We start from the raw sequence: 18073 nt of genomic DNA, 5'->3' as shown, positions 1-18073 counted from the left end.
TAAAGGAGTCAGCACTAATAATTGCTCTACAAGCAAATAACTTTGGTAATAAATCTTTCCATCCATGTGCTCTAGAGAAGGAAAAGGACCAGCTGACCTGATTGCTATCACAGTGGTTTTTATCACTGCCCTGCTAAATCATCTCTGGTAAGTTGTTTCACAGCGCTTTTCTGATCATATTTTTGTCAGTGTAGAATAAGAATTCCCAAATGGCACAATTTGACTTACAATACTGCTAGTAAAATTGTTTACAGAGAAGGTCATCAGACTCAGGGGATTAATTAAGCAATAAATGTGGCTTTTACAGCTGTTTGGTACAGGCTTTTTTGTCATTTTCCCATTAAACCAGATGATGAAAGGAGTTCACCAATGTAAGACTCTCTTTATAAGTAACTTGCATTTCAGTTTGATGGTCCTCCTTGGCCATACATAGAAATAATGGCTGTTCATTACATGCAAATGGTATGTTTGAAACATCAGGTGAATATATTTGATGTGGTTTAACCCCCCCACCACCAACTGAGCCCCACAAATCTCCCGGGGGATAGGAAAGAGAATCAGAGGAGTAAAAATGAGAACAGCTTGAGGGTTGAGATAAAGTTTAATAGATAAATCAAAAGCTGTGCGCACACAAGGAAAGCAAAACAAGGAATTCATTCACCACTTCCTATAGGCAGAAAGGTGTTCAGTCAGCCCCAGGAAAGCAGAGCCCTGTCATGTGTAATGGTTACCTGGGAAGACAAATGCCATCACTCTGAATGTGTCCCCTGCCCCTTCTTTCTTCTTTCCCTTTTATTTATGTGCTGGCCACGATGCCATGTTGGATGGAATAACCCTTTGGCCATTTGGGCTCAGCTGTCCCAGCTGTGTCTCATCCCCACTGCTTGCCCACCCCCAGCCTACTCACTGGTGGAGAGAAAGGCAGAAAGGTCTTTATTCTGTGTAAGCCCAGCTCAGCAAGTAACAAAAACTTTCCTCCTATCAATAGCAGTGATTCCAGCAGAAATCCAAAACACAGCCTCATACTCCGTACTATGGAGAAAAGTAACTCTACCCCAGCCAAAACCATAACATTCTCCACCCCTTATTCCATACCATTTACATCGTGATCAGATCCCACACTATCTAATACATTGTCATTAACCACCACACCCTGTCCCATGCTTTGGTGTAATACACAGGTATCATTCCTTTAGTTTATGGATAACCCCTGCAAAATGTCCATAAAATGTCCACAGTGTGCACTGAGTTAATTTAGTCCATGGCTTCGGGCTCCCTCTGTTACAGTGGTCACTCAGGGTGGGGGAAGTGTTTGGGTTTGTTGTGTGAAGTCGCTGAGCAAAAGTCAGCATGGGTTGGGGTCACTGCTGCACTTGCACTCTTCCTTGTAAGGCTTCTCCTCCATTGTTCAGGTGGATTGGATACAGTAATTCCTATGACAACTATTTAAAGAGATATCCATTACAAACTCCGTTCCTGGTCCCCTTGGACAACGTCTAACATTGCAGTGAACACTGACCAGTAAACCACAAAAATAAATGTCCAGTAGTTAAAAGTAGTTAATTTTCCTGTCTTTCTTTGTGTCTATAATTAGGCTCTGAGGACTTTATTGCCCTCGGGCAGAGAGCCTGTCTCTAGGAGTTGCACAAAGAATCACAGAACCATTTAGGTTGGAAAGGACCTTTAAGAGCATCAAGTCCAACCATTAACTGAGTCTGACTGACTCCAACATGCACATTCTTGCTGTTCCCACATCCTGCACTTCCTAGTTTATTTTCATGGCCCATTGCTTAGCAATTGATTTTACTTCACACTGTGAATTATCTATAAATAAAAGGTAGGCAATAACATTTTAACATAAATCAGTTCTTGTGATCTCTATTTATTCACTCAATCAATAACTTACACTTGGTAAAAAAATTCATTGACAGGAAGTTCCTGCACTCCCAACCAGAATTGTTTCCCAGCAGTTGCAAAAAGACCCTGCAGCCAAGAGTGAGCAGTGGGAGTTAGCAGTGATTGTCACAGCATCCTGTCTATCTTCCTTTCTGAATTACTTCTACCTTGAAATATCAACTGGCAGGCACAGAGTGAATTGGCCTGGATAGGTGTTCCTGTATTCATTTCTACTGATACCAGAGAAATAATGATCTCAAAAGTCAGCCTCGTAGGCAAAACTACTGCAGCAGACAATGCTGGCATACCATGTACCGGAGTGTTGGCAGAGAGGAGCTAGAGGAGCTGCTTCAGGCTGCAGCAAGACTGCTTTTTAAGTTAATTGCTTCATCTTTGCCACTACAGGATCATGCACAGCAATTTGTGTTGGTTACTAGAATTAAAATCTTTTGTCACTTTAATAACTTTCATTTAATTTGAAGCATACGCTATGAGCTTGAAATTCAAAGTGTATCTAAAAAACAGAAATTACTGTCACTGGGAGTTGGTGAATGAGGGAGGTAAGCTAGTGATGCCAAAATTCCAATAATCTATCCTTTAAATCCTTGGTATGATGACTTGTTAATTAAAGTATCTCACTTTGAGGCAATATGGTCCAATGCTAAGAATCTCAGGAAAAAATTATAAAGAGAATGTGACTGAAAATTTGGATGAAAGATAACAAAAGAAACATCATAATATTTTACGAGCATGTGACTTTGGGGAGGATATTTTTAACTGATAAAAAGGTATCAAAAGCCCTGATTCTGCAAAAGCCCTGTAGTCCTTCAACAGAGAAGAGAAATACAGAATATGTCTGGATTTAGAAATACAACATGTATTTTTTAATGTTAGGATTCTCTATGCCTGTAAATATTTTTCCAATGTCTCTTCAGAGACCTAAGTTCTGACAAAAGTAGGGGGTTGAGAGAAAAAGCGGGATTTTCACATTAAATTCACACTTCACATTAAGTTCTGCATTCCTAGAAAGAAACTTTTAAATATATGGTAATAGATCCTACCTATATTTTTGCTGGATCTTCTACACCATAGAAAAATTCCAGCGCCTAAATATGTCTTAACATTTTGTCATCAGATGAAGTGGATATGCATGTTGAAACAAATTTGATGTCCATGTCTGATGTTACGCCATTAATACAACACCGTTTCTTAACTCCTTAAGGAGATTCATACATAAAACCCCCTCACATACATGAATAAAAGAGTATTAATTAATCTACATGTCTTCTCTGAATCATTACTCTACAATTTTAAGGTCTGTGTTTGCCTCCCACTAGAAGAGAGTTTATTCTACTGAATCAAATATTATAGGAAGAAACACAAGTATGGGCTGCCGAGACACTTTGGTACCTGAATTTTCAGTGAGTTTTCACAAAGTGCCCATAAAAATCAAATATGTCTTTCAAGTGAAGTCATACTCAAAAGAAACCTGGGGAATATTGCGAGTTGCAATTGAAAAGCACCAAATTAACCTTTTTTTTCATCACAGACAAAGTGGGGTAGGATAAAAGTTCCTTCTCTCTCACGTAGTCTCCACAGGTCTCAAGAAATTTAGAAAAGCACAGAAACTTAAGTTGTCAGTGAAAACATGTGATTAACAGCAAGTCTGCAAAGAACAAAACCACAGAAGTGTGGCCCTTCCTGAAACCTTTCTGTATAAAGACATGTTTTAAAACAATGGAATTTGAACTTGTGCTTAGACTGGAAAAGGTCAAAATAAACAGATACATAACCAGCAAAGTGAAGTAACAGAAATATAACATTCCACATTTTGTGTTCTTGCCAGGGTTGACAAAAGAAATGGATTTTCTTTGTATTGTACATATTTTTGCATAACAATGCTAGTGTGGCCATATTTCTAAAAGTCACTGTAATTTTTTAACCATTCCTTTACAATGCTCTGAATTATTCTAGTGAGACAAGCCTTTCTGCTTTTCTTTCTAATTTTTTTTTTTCCTGTAAAATGGACTATGGGGATTCCTGCTGAATGAGTGATTATTTCCAGCTGTGTTAATAAATTTTCTGAAAAGATGACAAGGAATTGTTTAGATGTTGTGTTTTAACTGCCCAAAACTCAATTTTAAATTTTTAGAGGAGGTGTCTATTATTGGTTGCAAAGAAGTAGCAATTATACTGTGGGAAACAAATGGGAATAAGAAGGAATGGAAAGGAACAGCCCTGAAACATTTCTGTGATTCATGTATTTTTCAGGAGTCTTTCCTTAGAAGGGCACTTCAAATGAAAATCCTTCCCTTTTTAAAAAAGTGCAAGACTTTATGCCATGTTTGGTTTTAAACTTATCCTTGTCTCTTCCCCCACAGTAAAGCCACATGATTTGAATTAAAGAAACAAATTACAAAGCAATAACTATTTTTAAAATGTCACTCAGGAATGTGTCCATTAATGAGAATAGCTAATGTAAAGAAAAAGCTTCACGTAGCAAAAAGGCTGAACTCCAAAACAATTCCTTATCCATTCAAAAAGTAAACTTATATAAACACCTATTTACTATAGATAGTACTATCAGCTCCAGAGAGCCAAGATTTTAATATAAAATCCTGTGGTTCGTTTTTATTTCAGGCAGTTTTTATCAAAACAGACTGTTCCAAGTGATTATTTAGTCCACAGATCTTTGCATCCAGTGAACCTTTAGAGTCTCCGCTTCCAGAGGTAAATGGAACCTGATCTGGACCTGAGCTCCAGATCTGGTTTAGCTGATCTGATCATTCAGAGAACTGTTGGAATTTGTTCCAAATAAAAATTTGCTCCAAAGAATTTGTTCCATTGTTTCAGTTGTATTTGCAGTAATCTTTATTTGGGTGAAGACAACAAGGTGTTTCACCCAGTGAAAGGAGTTATATAAATGCAGTGGAGGGATCCACAGGCAGGTAATATCTTAACATTACCCAAATGCAATCAGTGGTAGCTAGATCAATATTTATCTTAACGATAATTATCTGAACAATTGTCTGGATCTCAAGAGACATAGCAGTGAATTATCCCCATTAATCCCATGAGGAGGTGTACCTCCTAGCACGGAAACATGTTTCAGAGTTTTAGCCTCAAGAGTATTGCATCAGAAAAACAAAGACTTTTGTATCAGAGTTAAAAATTTATATCTTCAAAACCACTGCAGTACTTTTATACAGCACAAAAGGGAGTTCCTCTGTGCCGATTTTCCAGCAGTGAAGTTCCCTCAGGAGTTAAGTGTATGTTTTGTGTACAGTCTGTTGCTACCTAGTGCATGTATCTAAGCTACACTGAGATCTCCATTTTAAGCAAATATCTACTGAACTCAGTGGTAAGACCAGGTACATTTTCTATTCAATGAATCTGGTTCATTCTACAAGATAATTTACCCTTTTAACAATAGCTGAAACACCTGTGTAAGTTCAAGTTCATTTTCTGGTCATGAGTTTTCTTGAACTCACTTCTTTTATGAATGCTTAAATTAGCTACATAATGCTATAAGATGTAGTTTTAACCTTTTAATTGCAAAATGAAAGTAGTAATTTCTGTAGTAATTAGAGAGAGGCAATAACTTTAGGACTAGACAATTTGTCTAGATTGGGGGAAGGAAAAGAAGACTTAGGTTCTTCCATCTACTCTTGTGAATTATTAAATATCCAAACAATAAATTGGTTTCCCCAAGCCCAGTGAATGCTTAAATATCAAGAGCAAGAAGAGACACAGTGTAAATGTGTAAATATTCAATGCAAAGAGCAACATTTCCAACACAAGGAATTAAGAGAACCCCAACCCATGCTGATGCTGGTACCTCTTCTGCAGCTGTGTTTGCATCTCTTCCCTGTGAACTGTACTGCTTGTAGCAGTTCAGGTGCCTTTTCCTTTAGCTGTTGGGGGTTTCATGCAAGGATTAGGTCTCTGGTGTTAAATAGAAAGCCAGTCATTTAAAAGGCAGGGTTATTCTGGGAAGCTGGTCCCTAGCATGTTGCAGCTGGATCCTCTTTCCCCTCTCATACTACAGGTCAGCTACATCCCTGCAGTACAGCTCAAAATAACTGGTAATGCTTGGCCAGAGTGATGGGCTGAGAGAGAGGACAGGACAGCTGGATGAACTTCCACAGAGGGTCAGCAGTGTTAAACTGAAGAAAGAGAAATTATGATTATACCTGAAAAATCTGGGGGACAAGGAGAGAGGGGAGAGAGCAATCACAAGGATTGCATTATACAGTCCATTCTGAAGGGAAGAATATGGGAAGAAAAGGAAACAATCAAAATATATAAATGCTTTTAATTTTTTTAAATAATTGTATATTTACTTACTAGAAGCCTACTTAGTAAGAGGAGGTCATGCAGTCAAACTTTTTAACAGGACCTGTAGCAATAGGACAAGGGGCAATGGTTTTAAACTGAAAGAGGGCAGATTTAGACTGCATATAAGGAACAATTTTTTTAATGGTGTAACACTGGCACAGATTGCTCAGAAGGTGGTGGATGCACCATCCCTGAAAATAGTCACAGTTGGGTTGGACAGAGCTCTGAGCAACCTGCTCACTTCAGGGGGTTTGGACTACATGACATTTAAAGGTGTATTCCAACCAAAATTACTGTGTTATTCTAGGAATAAGAGAGAAGTGATGAAGCTGGAAAGTGAAGAGTCACTTGAAAAGGAAGGAGAGGGTTAAGGCAATAAGAAGAACCCAGACAGGAAATGAAAGATGAAACTCAAGGACAAAAGGACCTTTAATTCTGCATCAATTACAGAGGTGTCTGACTCGTCAGGGGCCAGCCTCTTCACTTCAGTCAGTGAGTAATATCCACCATTCCTGTCAAATCATCTGCTACCCTTATCTGCTGATAAGATTCTACTAGAGGTGGGGGGAAATTACTAGTTTTTATTTGCATTTGCAGGTTCTTCAGAAAGTGGCAAAATTACCAAGGGTGTCAAATGACCCACACAGCAGGTGTGCTTGGTGCAGGCAGGGAATCTGTGGACGTTCAAACCATATTTTTCCAGCCCCTGCTGTTCAGACTATCTGCAGATGCAGCAAGGAAAGACTGTCTATATTTAATGGGAAAAATGCAAAGAAACCAGATGGATTTCACCAAAGCTAGGTAAAACTTCTCCTTCCATGCCTTTTGACTTGTGTTGTGCAAGACAGCATTGCGAACTTGCTGGCACAGATGTTTCCTTTTACGTGTGTGTCTCCAGTGGTTTTTAGTCTGACATGTAGCTGTTTTAGCAAGACCTCCTGGAGTCTGTGTCAGAGCTGACTCAGCTCTCAGGCAAACACTTTTCCCTTTTCACCAACCCTGCAGAGTCAGATGGAGTTCCTGGAGGAATTCTGCAAGTTTCTTGACCCATGCCCAGAAACACAGGTTCTGTAGGCTAGATTGCCCTTCAGCAGTCCTGTACCACTGCTCTTTCCTGTAATGCTGCTGTCTTTTGCAACCACATCTCTGCAAGATTTTTCAACTGTTCTTGCAGTTATAACTTAGTTGCCAACATTTCATCCACTTGCATGAATAGTTTGTTGCTCTGCTGCCAATGTTCACCTTATCTAACTATTCAGTGGGTACTAAACTGAGTGACAAAAATGCAGAGCTGAATTTATAAACTCTGGTGAGGCAATCCAGTTATCAAAGACATGCCACATGCCTGCAGTATGGGATGCTATCAGAGCTTTTCCATGAGTTCCCAGTCTTACATGCATATTTCTGTGAGCTGGATATTAGTGGCAGCTTTCTGCATCTGTCAGATGCTAGTTCAGAAACAAAAATAGAGATTGTCATTCCTGTCTAAAAGGCTGTGGGACACTGGCAAGGATTCGAGGAGCTGTCTGCCCTACTATGAGGCCCTGTTTAAGAAGGTAAAAGCAGGGTCCTGATTAACTTATGGACAACCTTCTGCCTCAGCAGAGAATGCAAGGGCATGTGGATGTATTCAACCCTTGAGCATGCACATCTCTACTACACTGCAGCAAAAGGCAGGGCAAGAGAGGTCCAAGTTCATCCCCATGTGACAAAGAGGAACTAAAGGTCAGCATCACCTGTAATAAAGACCATGAACACCTGTCTAGATAAAATCAGCATTAAACAGCAGCAGTCCGAGGATGCTTTTCATCTGTAGGTCTCGGAGCACTACACAGAGATAAGCACTGCAATTCTGAGCACAGAGCTCTGAGTAATAAAGCCTTTTCACAGACATATTTCTAGTAGATCTTTGTAAAAGTCACTTGTCTCCACATGGCGTCAGTTTAAGATTTACATGCAAAGTAGAAGAAGGAGGGGAGGCGGCTGCCTGTTGTTACCAACTCAGTGCTGACTGCCTCTGCACTTCGCAGTGCGTGGTTTGAGCTGCAGCCGTGCAGCTCTCCCGTAGCCACCACGATTTCCTGTTGCACTCATTTGAAAAGACAATGTTCCTGAGGAAGTTATGAAGACAGCAAGTAAGTTGCTGCCCTAATTTCTGTGTGTTTGGTTAAGAGCGCTTTCTTATTTATGCTGGTTAGAGCTTATTTACAGTGCTTCTCAAACATTTGGAGGGACAAGAAGCTTGTGTTTCAGAGAACATATGGGCAAAACTGTGTGTTCTGCAGTCCCCTCAGCATGTTGCTCAGAAACAGCTGCAGAAGATTCAAGGCAGCTCTTTTTTCACTGGTGCTGAAACTGTGAGGGAAATGACTTAAATATGGAGTTGCAAGACATTACTGCAGCTGTGATGTCAGATAAGAAAATGTAACTATTAGTAAGTCTGCTCTATGACTGGAAATGCTTCTTAAAGGCAGTAACTGAAAAAAGGAATTTCACATGTTCAAGCCAGCACTATTTTTTTAAAGTGCTTAATTATTTACGCCTTCAGATGAACGCTCCCAACAGTTGTGAAGTGTGTGCTAGAGAGCTCCCTCGCAGTTCACAAAACAGGGTTCTCACTAGGAAGGATGTCTGTACCTTTTTGCTGACAGCCATGGCTTCCTGCCTTTGTTTGGGGAGATGGTGCAGTGGAGGGAAGCAGCAAGTTTGCTGTCTGCCTGATGAGCAGATAACCTGCACAACTTGCAGCAGGATCAGGGGACTGGTGTGACTTTGCCTGCCCTCTATGTCACGACAGCAGTTGTTTTGCTGGTCACAGCTCCCATGTATACAGACGGCTGGACACAGCTCGCAAGGAAGGGGATTATCCAGAGAGAATATTAGGTGCTATCCTTTTTTTTCTGGGCACACAGGAAATGTTGTGGGAAAAACTGAGTTGCTAGGCAGTTGTTTTGCTGGTAATGCGGGAGCGAAGCCAACTCAGAACAAGCCACAGAGGGGCCGTTCTTCTCAGGCTGCAGAAGAGCAGAGCCTCAGCCTGTTCTCCCAGTTTTCCTCTGTGTCTGAATGTCTGGAAGCCCTGGATGCCATGTACCACCACTTCTAAAACTGATAAATCAATTGTGGCAGTCTTCTTTCCACTCACACAGAAAGTTTTAATTTCTTTAACATGTGTCTGATGCGTTTTTGCGTTTCAGTTTACTCAAGCAAAACTTCTGTTGTTACTTCTAGAAAAAGTGTGATTTAGAAAATGAAAGGAAGCCATTAACTTGAAAAGTGACAAAAGCAAAAGCAAAAAAAAAAAAAAAAAGAGTAAAAATTATTATGATCTAGTGTGTGAATTAATAGAGAAAATAAATTCTCTATCTGTATGCTCATCAGTGATACTTCAGGTTTTGTTGCAGCATCACTTTAAGGATTCATTCTGCTTAAGGTTAAGTAAAGTAAAATATTCCCCTAAATACACTAATTTAAATGACGTGTGAAGGTCCAAGACAATCCCTGTAGTTTATGTGAAGAATTGCTAAATGTAGAGACTTATAATGGTGAGACTTACTAACCTCAGTAATAGGCACTAATTTCCATTTCTGAGACCAAGTAGAGAGAAGTGTACAGCCCTTGGACATCATACTCTATTTCAGTAAAATGTGAGAGGTACTTCAGCTGCAGAATTAGGAATACAATGCCAGACAGTGGGAAGCCAGAAAGCTGCTCTTCAGGAGAGTCACAGACACTATATGGACACTCTGAGTCTGATGTGAAGAAGAGAGAATTCCAATGCCACTGTTCATCTTGTCTCCCCTGTCTCCTGCAAGTCTCTAGAAGGGTTCATGCAAGAGAAACTACCATTAGGTTTGGTGCTCATGGGCATTACTGCTGACAGTGCCAGCAGAGTCTCATGGTCAGAGACCAGTGTGGAGAAGAGGATCTTGCACTCTGAGTCACCTTCCTGCTGCTTGGTGGCAAACTTTATTTTAAAGGATTATTGTAGCTTAGCACTGGTGGTGCCAGCCCAAATCTCGGTCAGTGCCAAGCCTGGCAGAGGTGTGAATGGTTTGCCATGAATGCTCAGGAGGAGGATGAGTTTCATGCAAAAGGGAGCTCTCATTCCTGCTGCCTTTAATGCACAAGCTCTTTGGCAGCCTGAGAAACCAGAAGCTGGGTGTCACCTTTCACCATTACTATATGCAACTTCCTTAATTTGCTTTGATGTGCTGCAGTCAATATTTCCTGAGCAGTGGCTAAGAACATTATGCCATCTTTTCAGCTCATGTTTGTTAGTTTCAATTTCTGCTGGCATAGTAGCTGAATATAAAACCTTATTTTCTTCACACAAGAATTTAATTTCTTTCTTACTTCATAAATAAGTCAATGTAAGGGATTGTATTACAGAAGCCCTACTAAATAATAAATAATGCATTTGGTCTGCCACATGATTCTTTGCTTGTCTCTTTGCCCAGTGCTCCTCTAATTCACAAAATAGATTTTGTATCATAGTGCATGCAAGTTTAGATTCTTTGCTGTACCTTTCATAAAACTCATGCCTGCTAAGAGTTTATATAGAGCAGTATCATACAGAACAAAAAAAAATCTTTATTTATTTTACAAAGTCTCTCTGAAGTTTTAGTTATGTGATGTGGTTGTTTTTGGTTTTTTTTTTTTTTTTGTCTTTTCTTATGAGATAAAGAAATTTGGAGTTGGTAAGCCCCCTTACTCTGTCATGTACAGATTCTGTTTTGAAAGAACTTGCAAAGGTGTTAGAGGAGCTCAGAGTTCAGCCATTCTGTGTCTGTTGTATGCCTCATCTATGTGAAATCCATCCATATGTCCTTCAGGAGACCAAATAGCTCTGCTGCAAGGGGTCTAGAAAACAGTTTGAGAGAAATGTTTGCGTACCACCTGCTGTTTGAACTATCCAGGTGCTGAGAGCTTGCAGGGGTAGCTGCAGCCAAAGTGAATGATTGTTTCTCTTCAAAAGCTTCTACTACATCATCTACATGTGCATTATTATGCTCAAACTACCTAAAAAATCCGTCTTGTATTAACAGTATCATGAGTGATTCTTCCCTAAAACTCATTTGACTCTTGTTTATCTCAGTGACAAAGGTTCCACCAAGTCTCCTGGGGCTTCACAGCAGCACAAGGAGTGAGGGGAAATCAAGACATTAGTAGAACATCACAGAGGTACCTATGGCAAAAATGGACTGTGAGAAAATGGTGAGCCACAAGCTCTTGACACAAAGCCAGAACAAAATGCAGAGGAATATCTGGCATTCCTTAAAAAGTTCAGTCTTGAATATGCCATGAAAGTGATTAATAATAAAAGATATACTGGCCTGTGAAAAGGCAGAGGTGAGGAAAATAGTGAAGGGGCATGCACAGTATGAATGGGAAAACCCCCCAAACTTTGCAGAAAATGCAAGCAAGCAAATAAAGTGGAAATAATCAATTTTTAGGAACTTTGAAATTGCAGAATTATCTGCAAATTTTTCAAGGTGAGAGAGGTATTCAAAGTAGTAGGGACTAATAAGGAAGCACTACATGGCTGACCCCAGAACACCAATGTTGAACATCTGATGATCTCAGGAAATGACCCTCTAAAGACAAGATAATATTCAAAATACAGAAGTCTGCAAGCAGAGTGATGATGAGGAGGATTGTATTGTAGCAGAGAAAGTTAAGAGTAACATCCAGAAATCAGTGAAAACAAAAGGTCCAAAGAGTGGATGGCTCTGAGTAAAATGATCCAGGGGAAGAGGAGCTGGTCTGTTCAGGAAGGTACATGGGCTATATAATACACAGAAAGAGAGAAAAAAATAGATTCTTAAATAAAGAATGAGAAAACTAAATTCTGCTGTTAGCGCCTAAGAAAAGTGAGCTGCTAAGCTGCACAAGTCACCATAGATAGCTGATCAGTGAAATTAGGTCCTTTTCAAACAGCTGTGATCTCTTAGGTCTGCCTTAGTAAAGCACTTTGTGCTTCACAAAGCACTGCTGTGGAATCAGTGGAGGCAGGTAAGCTTGGTTCCCAAAAACTTCTCAGGTGTTGTAGGATCGGTAACAAACAACACAGGCCAAGCAATTGGTTCAAGGTGATAACTAGCACTAGATGGGATGTCTCTTATCTCTTAGCACCTTCCTAGCCTTCTTGGGTGAACTCATTAAAGGAGTTAAAATGGCAGAAAGGGTCACAGTAGGAAGATTTGTTTGGTGAACGCAGAGAGAAGAGGTTTGAAGAGTAAAGGCAACAACTTCTGCAGACTGGTGAGTTGAAGTACTGATCAGTGTGTAGAAACCTGGCAAAAACAGTGGCAGTGGGGAAATGAGAATTACGTGGATAGTAACAAGGCAGTGCTGTGGCTGAGGTGGATCATCTTTTGTGCAAAGGCAGCTTGATCACAGTGAGCAGAAATTGTTTAGGGAAACCATGAGGGATCGTACAGAGGAGGTGTTCTTGGCTTATGCAAGGTCTCCACAGAAGGAGAGATTACCAACTTTCAACCTGTGGTTTACAAACCCCTGGGAATGCATGGACTAATGGGCACTGGAACAGGGAAGTGGTCACAGCACCAGCCTGGCAGAATCCAAGAAACATTTGGACAACACTCTCAGGCACATGGTATAACTCTTGGGGTGTCTTGTGCAGGGCCAGGAGTTGGATTTGATGATCCTGATGGGTTATTTCCAGCTCATCTTATTCTACAGTTCTATAATTCTAAGTCCATGCAGCACCAGTATAAAAGCAAGTTTCACTGTCAGTGAACTTAGCATTTGTGAATGGTCTTGAGAAAGCAGAGAAGAGGATTAACAAAAAAAGGATTGGAAGAGTGGCATGTGTTGCAGTTTAGTTCCACCTATAAATGACTTAAGCAGATCTGTTAGATCTTGCAACTATCCCTGGATCCTATAACAAAAGTTGCTCTAATAATACAGACCTAGTGTTTGCCTTCAATCAAAAATGTTGCTACCAAAGCTTTTAAAGAGAAGGTATTTTTCAATGTGTATCACCAGTACCTAAATTAGGGCTAGACTAAACAATGCTTTCATCATCCTCCAAGTCCTTTCAGGCATCGGTCTTGCATCCATCTCCTTCTCAACAGCCTGCCAGGAGGCAGAGGGCCTTATCCAAAGACTGTTGCATGTACTGCTGACTCTGATAGAAATACAATACCAATATCTTTAAAATACTGCTGACTTGTGTGGCGGGATAGCATTTGTTAAAATACTTCTCTGCCTTATTTAATTTACTTGTATCATTTAGTGTTATCATAGTTTTAATTTTGCCATCTGTTGCCCTTAGATTTATGGGCAACAGTATGGTGTCCCTTTTGAAAGAATTCCTTGGAATAGTTTGTGCAGTGATGTCTTGTGAGGAACAAGGACACAGGGTACTGAAATCTTGTTAATCTTCACATAAGCTGAAGTGTCTTCTGAGAGGTTCTTAAAAGCAATAAAATGTCCATAAAGCAGATTGGTAGGAGGAGCACACACTGGATGAAATGCACTGAGGAGAAGAAATTGCACAACAAAAAACCTCAGTGAAGTGCTAAGAATTAAGTGGAAGTAGCTACCTTCCTTTTAAGCTCCTCACTTTTAAAACTCCCTCTTCAATCAGAGGTGTTGTTTTGCCCGCTTTGTCCATCACCATCTACATCCAGAGCTGGTTGTCTGTGCCATAGCATCCCTTTCAAATGATGATGATGCATTTCTGTTCTCATTTCCTCCTCCACACACATCTATCACACACAAACACCCTATGGTTGTATTCTGGTGAATCCTCCAAGATAAAAATAACAGGAGCTGCCCTGGGGAAGGAATTAAGCCTAAAGTTCCAAACAACAATAAGAATTTTAGAAAGTGATGCTAAGGGAAGTAAAGACACTTTAGAAAATGAGAAACTCAGCCTTCACTTCTGACTGTGGTTTTCAAAGCAATAATGGTTTCCTTCCCTCACTCTTCCCAGCACATTAGCATGTATTTTCCCCAACATAGCAAATTATGATGACTAGAGTACAGAGAGAGAGCCAAAGGATTTACTAATATATATTCTATGCATACCAGTGGTGGTTATGTCATAGAGAAAAAATGCCTGGGACTTTTTTTCCCAGTTTTTATAGCAATAACCAACAGAGGTCAGGGCATTTCCTAAAGATTTAATGACTGTTTGGAGTTAATATCCTTCACCTTACTTATGGACCACCATTTGCTCCCATCCAATCATTAATCTGCTGGAAACACTCTGCACAACAGTCACCATTTCCTACGGAATAGCAGCATAAATCAGTAAAAATGGTGTTTGGACAGCTACCCTGCCTGTAAAATACACGTCATGTGCAAGAATAAAGGCAGGAAACAAAAGCCTCCTAGACACAGGACTGGCCTGATTTTTGTGGGACACAGCCCTGTCCTTCTGCTGGACATTCAGGGAAAGAGGTTGACTTTTTCTAGCCCCTGATCTTTTCAAACCCCTTTTACATAGCAGCCTCCTCACTCAGTGTTTCATAAAAACAGAATTCAGTCTTGTTGTAATTTAAAGAACAAAACATTATAAAAGGTTAAGCACAAAAACTCTTGTGAAAGCTCTGTTTTCAGGCCAAGAGGTGTCTTTACTCCTGCAGGAGCTTTGATGCTGTAAAAGTGTGCCTTTCCATCTTATGTAAACTGCTTGGCACTTTTCAAAATGATGCTGTCCACACTCATTAATTCAGTTTTCCAAAGCTCCTGGGGCAGAGCTGGAGGGGAGCAGAGAGGGCCATCAGTTCAGAGGTCCCATAGCACAAAAAGTTTGTCTGAGCAAACACCCAAGCAAGGCAGATGGTGAAAAGGTGAAGGCATGACCCCAGAGGAGAACATCCAAGTGGAGTGAGGAGGAAGCTGCACAGAGAATGTGATTACCCGCAGAGGGGCAAGGAATGGTGAAAAAACAGCCAGGCTTATGAGAAATGGAACATAAAAAATATAATTGAAATGGTTAGTCTAAAAAAAACCCCATGAAATATATGCCCAAATGATAAAACTTCTGGTATGTGCCTGAATATTTTGAGCAGTTATTTCTTACAGTTTTGAATAAATATTTCTGAAATCCAATTGTATGATTTTGCTATTATTATCTTATTACTTAAAAGGCTTTTGTTTAGTTCTTCTGGACAAAATCCAGATAAGATTAGTTATGTGTATTTAAATCCTTTGTTTTGGAAATTATCTTACACATGTGAAAGAAACACATCTCTGGTGAGCAGTATTGCTGGAGATTGGTAGGAAGAGAAACCCTGTGTTGGTATTCCTGCTGGCAGTACTCCAGAGGCCCCAGCCAAGAGACCGAGATTATACAGACACAGGGTGTCAGAAAGGGTCTGCTTTGGAGAAGGGCTTTTATTCTCCTTTCATTCCCTGCTTTTAAGCCTGGGAAGCAGAGCAGATGCCATAAGAACCACACCTCCTGCATTAGGACTCATGGCCTGGCACCTGGAGAGGCACACTTGGCTGGAGGCCAAGTGGTGTGTAACACCTCCATGGGGTTCTGAGACTTGGTGTGGACATCCATCTCACCCTTCTTCCACAGGGCCAGGAACCAGTGAGATCCCATGGCTGTGGCTTGGGGAGACAGGGAAAAATGCATATAATGAGTTAGAATATGGCAGAAAATAGTATTCTGAGACCTTCAAGCAGCATGCTGTAGCATGGCAGTGTATTCTGGGACTGTCCTGGCTGGATGTTCTGTGTGTTCAGGTAGCGCAAGTGTCCACTCAGACTCTCCTTGGGTTTAATTGGCCATTTCCTGGAATTTCACATCAGTTACAGCAGGAGGAAAAAGCTTTTGACAAGCATTAAATCAAAGATAACTAAATCCTCTAAACTGGAAATTCTTTTTATTTGTTTAGCTGTGATGATCATAGGGTAGTTCAGTGGAAAGTCAGGAGGCATGCAGGAAACAGGCTGCTCTGCTGGGCCAGGCTGGGGCCATCACTGGGCTGCAGCAAGCCCTGAGGAAGCAGGGAAGTGAGTGGCCAAAACAGGGATCAGGCACAAGCTCAGCCATGGGGCAGGACACTGAGCTTTGGTGCAGGGGAGAGCAGAGGGAGAAGCTGGGTGGGAGATGAACTGAGTGCTGGTGCTTGTGTGGATTACTGGAGTACAAGTCCCTCCTATCCCGTTGCTACCTTAACCTGTTAGTGCTTCTGGTTTTATTTTTGCCATGGCACAAAAGGAAACACGGGGTTCACCAACTCATATGGTTTCTAATTTAGGTTGCACATTAATACAAGGAACAAGTAAGTGGGTACTTAGCCAAGTGTGGCAGGCATATTCTTCTCTCTCTCAGGATTTTTTTCATACAGGAGCACAGAGGGAAGAAAGAGAAAACAATTTCTGTTTCTGGTCCTTGTTTTTCCCATGTGGAATGTGTTTGGAGAATTGTTTACTTGGGGTGATTGCTTGATTGGATTCTGGTGAGGATTGTTTGAGCCTGATGGCCAATCCAATCCACCTGTGTCTGGACTCTCGACAGAGGGTCACAAGTTGTGAGCTAGATATGGTAGTTAGAAAACGTAGGTATGTAGTTTTAGTATCCCCTTTAAATAGTATATTAATGTATTATAGTATAGTTATAATAAATCCTTCAGCCTTCTGGAGTCAGATGTCATCATTTCTTCCCACTGGGTTCACCTGCATTTACAGTAGCCAAGAGGTGAATGTACAGTTCATTAGCTACTTTGAACAATATTTTTATGGGTGTTCTTAGTACACAATATATATTACAGTAACTTACTCTGCTTTCCCAATGACTATGTGAAAGCCTTGTGCAGATAAGTTTGTGGGCTGCAAATTCACACTCTGGCTACTGCACACTAAGTTACTCACTGCAGACAGACCTCAGCTTAAAGCATCAGCACTCCTTTGCATAGATTAAGTTAATTTGCTTGAGCTTGTAGTTCTGCTATGATCAGGCATCAGCTGCAGTGGGTAGCTCTAAGTGGTTTCAAAACAGAAACAGAAAAACAACTACTTGAAACTGAATCCATTTCCATTGGTGGTCTTGGCAACGTTAGGTTTATGGTTGTAGTTGATAATCTTAAAGGTCTTTTGTGACCTAATTGATTCTGTGGTTTTGAATTGGTTGTGTCATTGTAAGCGTCCTGTCAGATGAACTTTGGCAGCTCTTGAGTGGAGACACACAAAGGCCAAGTTCCAAGCCTTTCTTAACTCACGTTCAGAATACCTGTCACACATGAGATACAATTCTTCCACCAATGTTCAAGCAGTATTTTGTGTTTTGGCTGGAGCAATCTGCCATTTATGTTTCCTAAACCCTTCTTACTTTTGTGTCAGGGAACATTTGGCTCACATTGTCAGGACTTGAAGAAGTAACTGTGAAGCTGAGAGAGGAGGCATCTTTCTTCAGCCTATTCTTTGTTTGGCCCAAGCTCTTGGATTTGGAGTACTTGCAGAGCTAGAGAGCAAGAAAGTTTCTGTGGAGAAAACCAGTCCCCTCTTCCTCAAATTTACAGAGAGCCATTGCTTGGAGGCAGCGTTCAGGGGGAGGGTTTTAGTGGGATAAGCAAGCACCCAAAGCAGTTCCCTGCATTGAACTTAGAAGGAAAATAAAGGTTAACTTGTTGGAATTAATCACAGTTATAAAGGCTGAGATAATTAACTCTGTGTTTAATTTGAGATCATATCTGTCAAAAGGGAAGTTTCATGTGTTAATAGTTTCCTGCAGTGCATAAATGCTGAGACCAAATTAAATAGTGCGGTAAAAGTAAATGCTGAGGTGAAGGGGTAAAAACACACAGTATGTAATGGAAATGGGTTTGTGGTAGCAGGAATTTATTTTGCCATG

General features: G+C 40.6%; 1 protein-coding gene across 2 annotated transcripts in view; it reads left to right on the top strand.

Moving 5' to 3' along the window:
- Nucleotides 1-8232: 8232 nt before the first annotated feature.
- The window catches only part of CEP85L (centrosomal protein 85 like), a 134786-nt gene continuing 124945 nt past the window's right edge, over nt 8233-18073 (top strand). Inside the window, exon 1 of one of the 2 annotated variants that reach the window (XM_030267794.4) lies at nt 8233-8369. In XM_030267794.4, the coding sequence (XP_030123654.4) occupies nt 8357-8369 (13 nt within the window). In that variant the 5' untranslated portion in view covers nt 8233-8356. The remainder of the gene's footprint in view (nt 8370-18073) is intronic. The other variant, XM_072926806.1, reaches the window with a different exon arrangement.

This window comes from Taeniopygia guttata, chromosome 3 (assembly GCF_048771995.1).
Source record: "Taeniopygia guttata chromosome 3, bTaeGut7.mat, whole genome shotgun sequence".
NCBI classification, from domain to species: domain Eukaryota; kingdom Metazoa; phylum Chordata; class Aves; order Passeriformes; family Estrildidae; genus Taeniopygia; species Taeniopygia guttata.
Note: the sequence above shows the minus strand (reverse complement) of the source record. Positions and strands in the feature narration are given on the sequence as shown.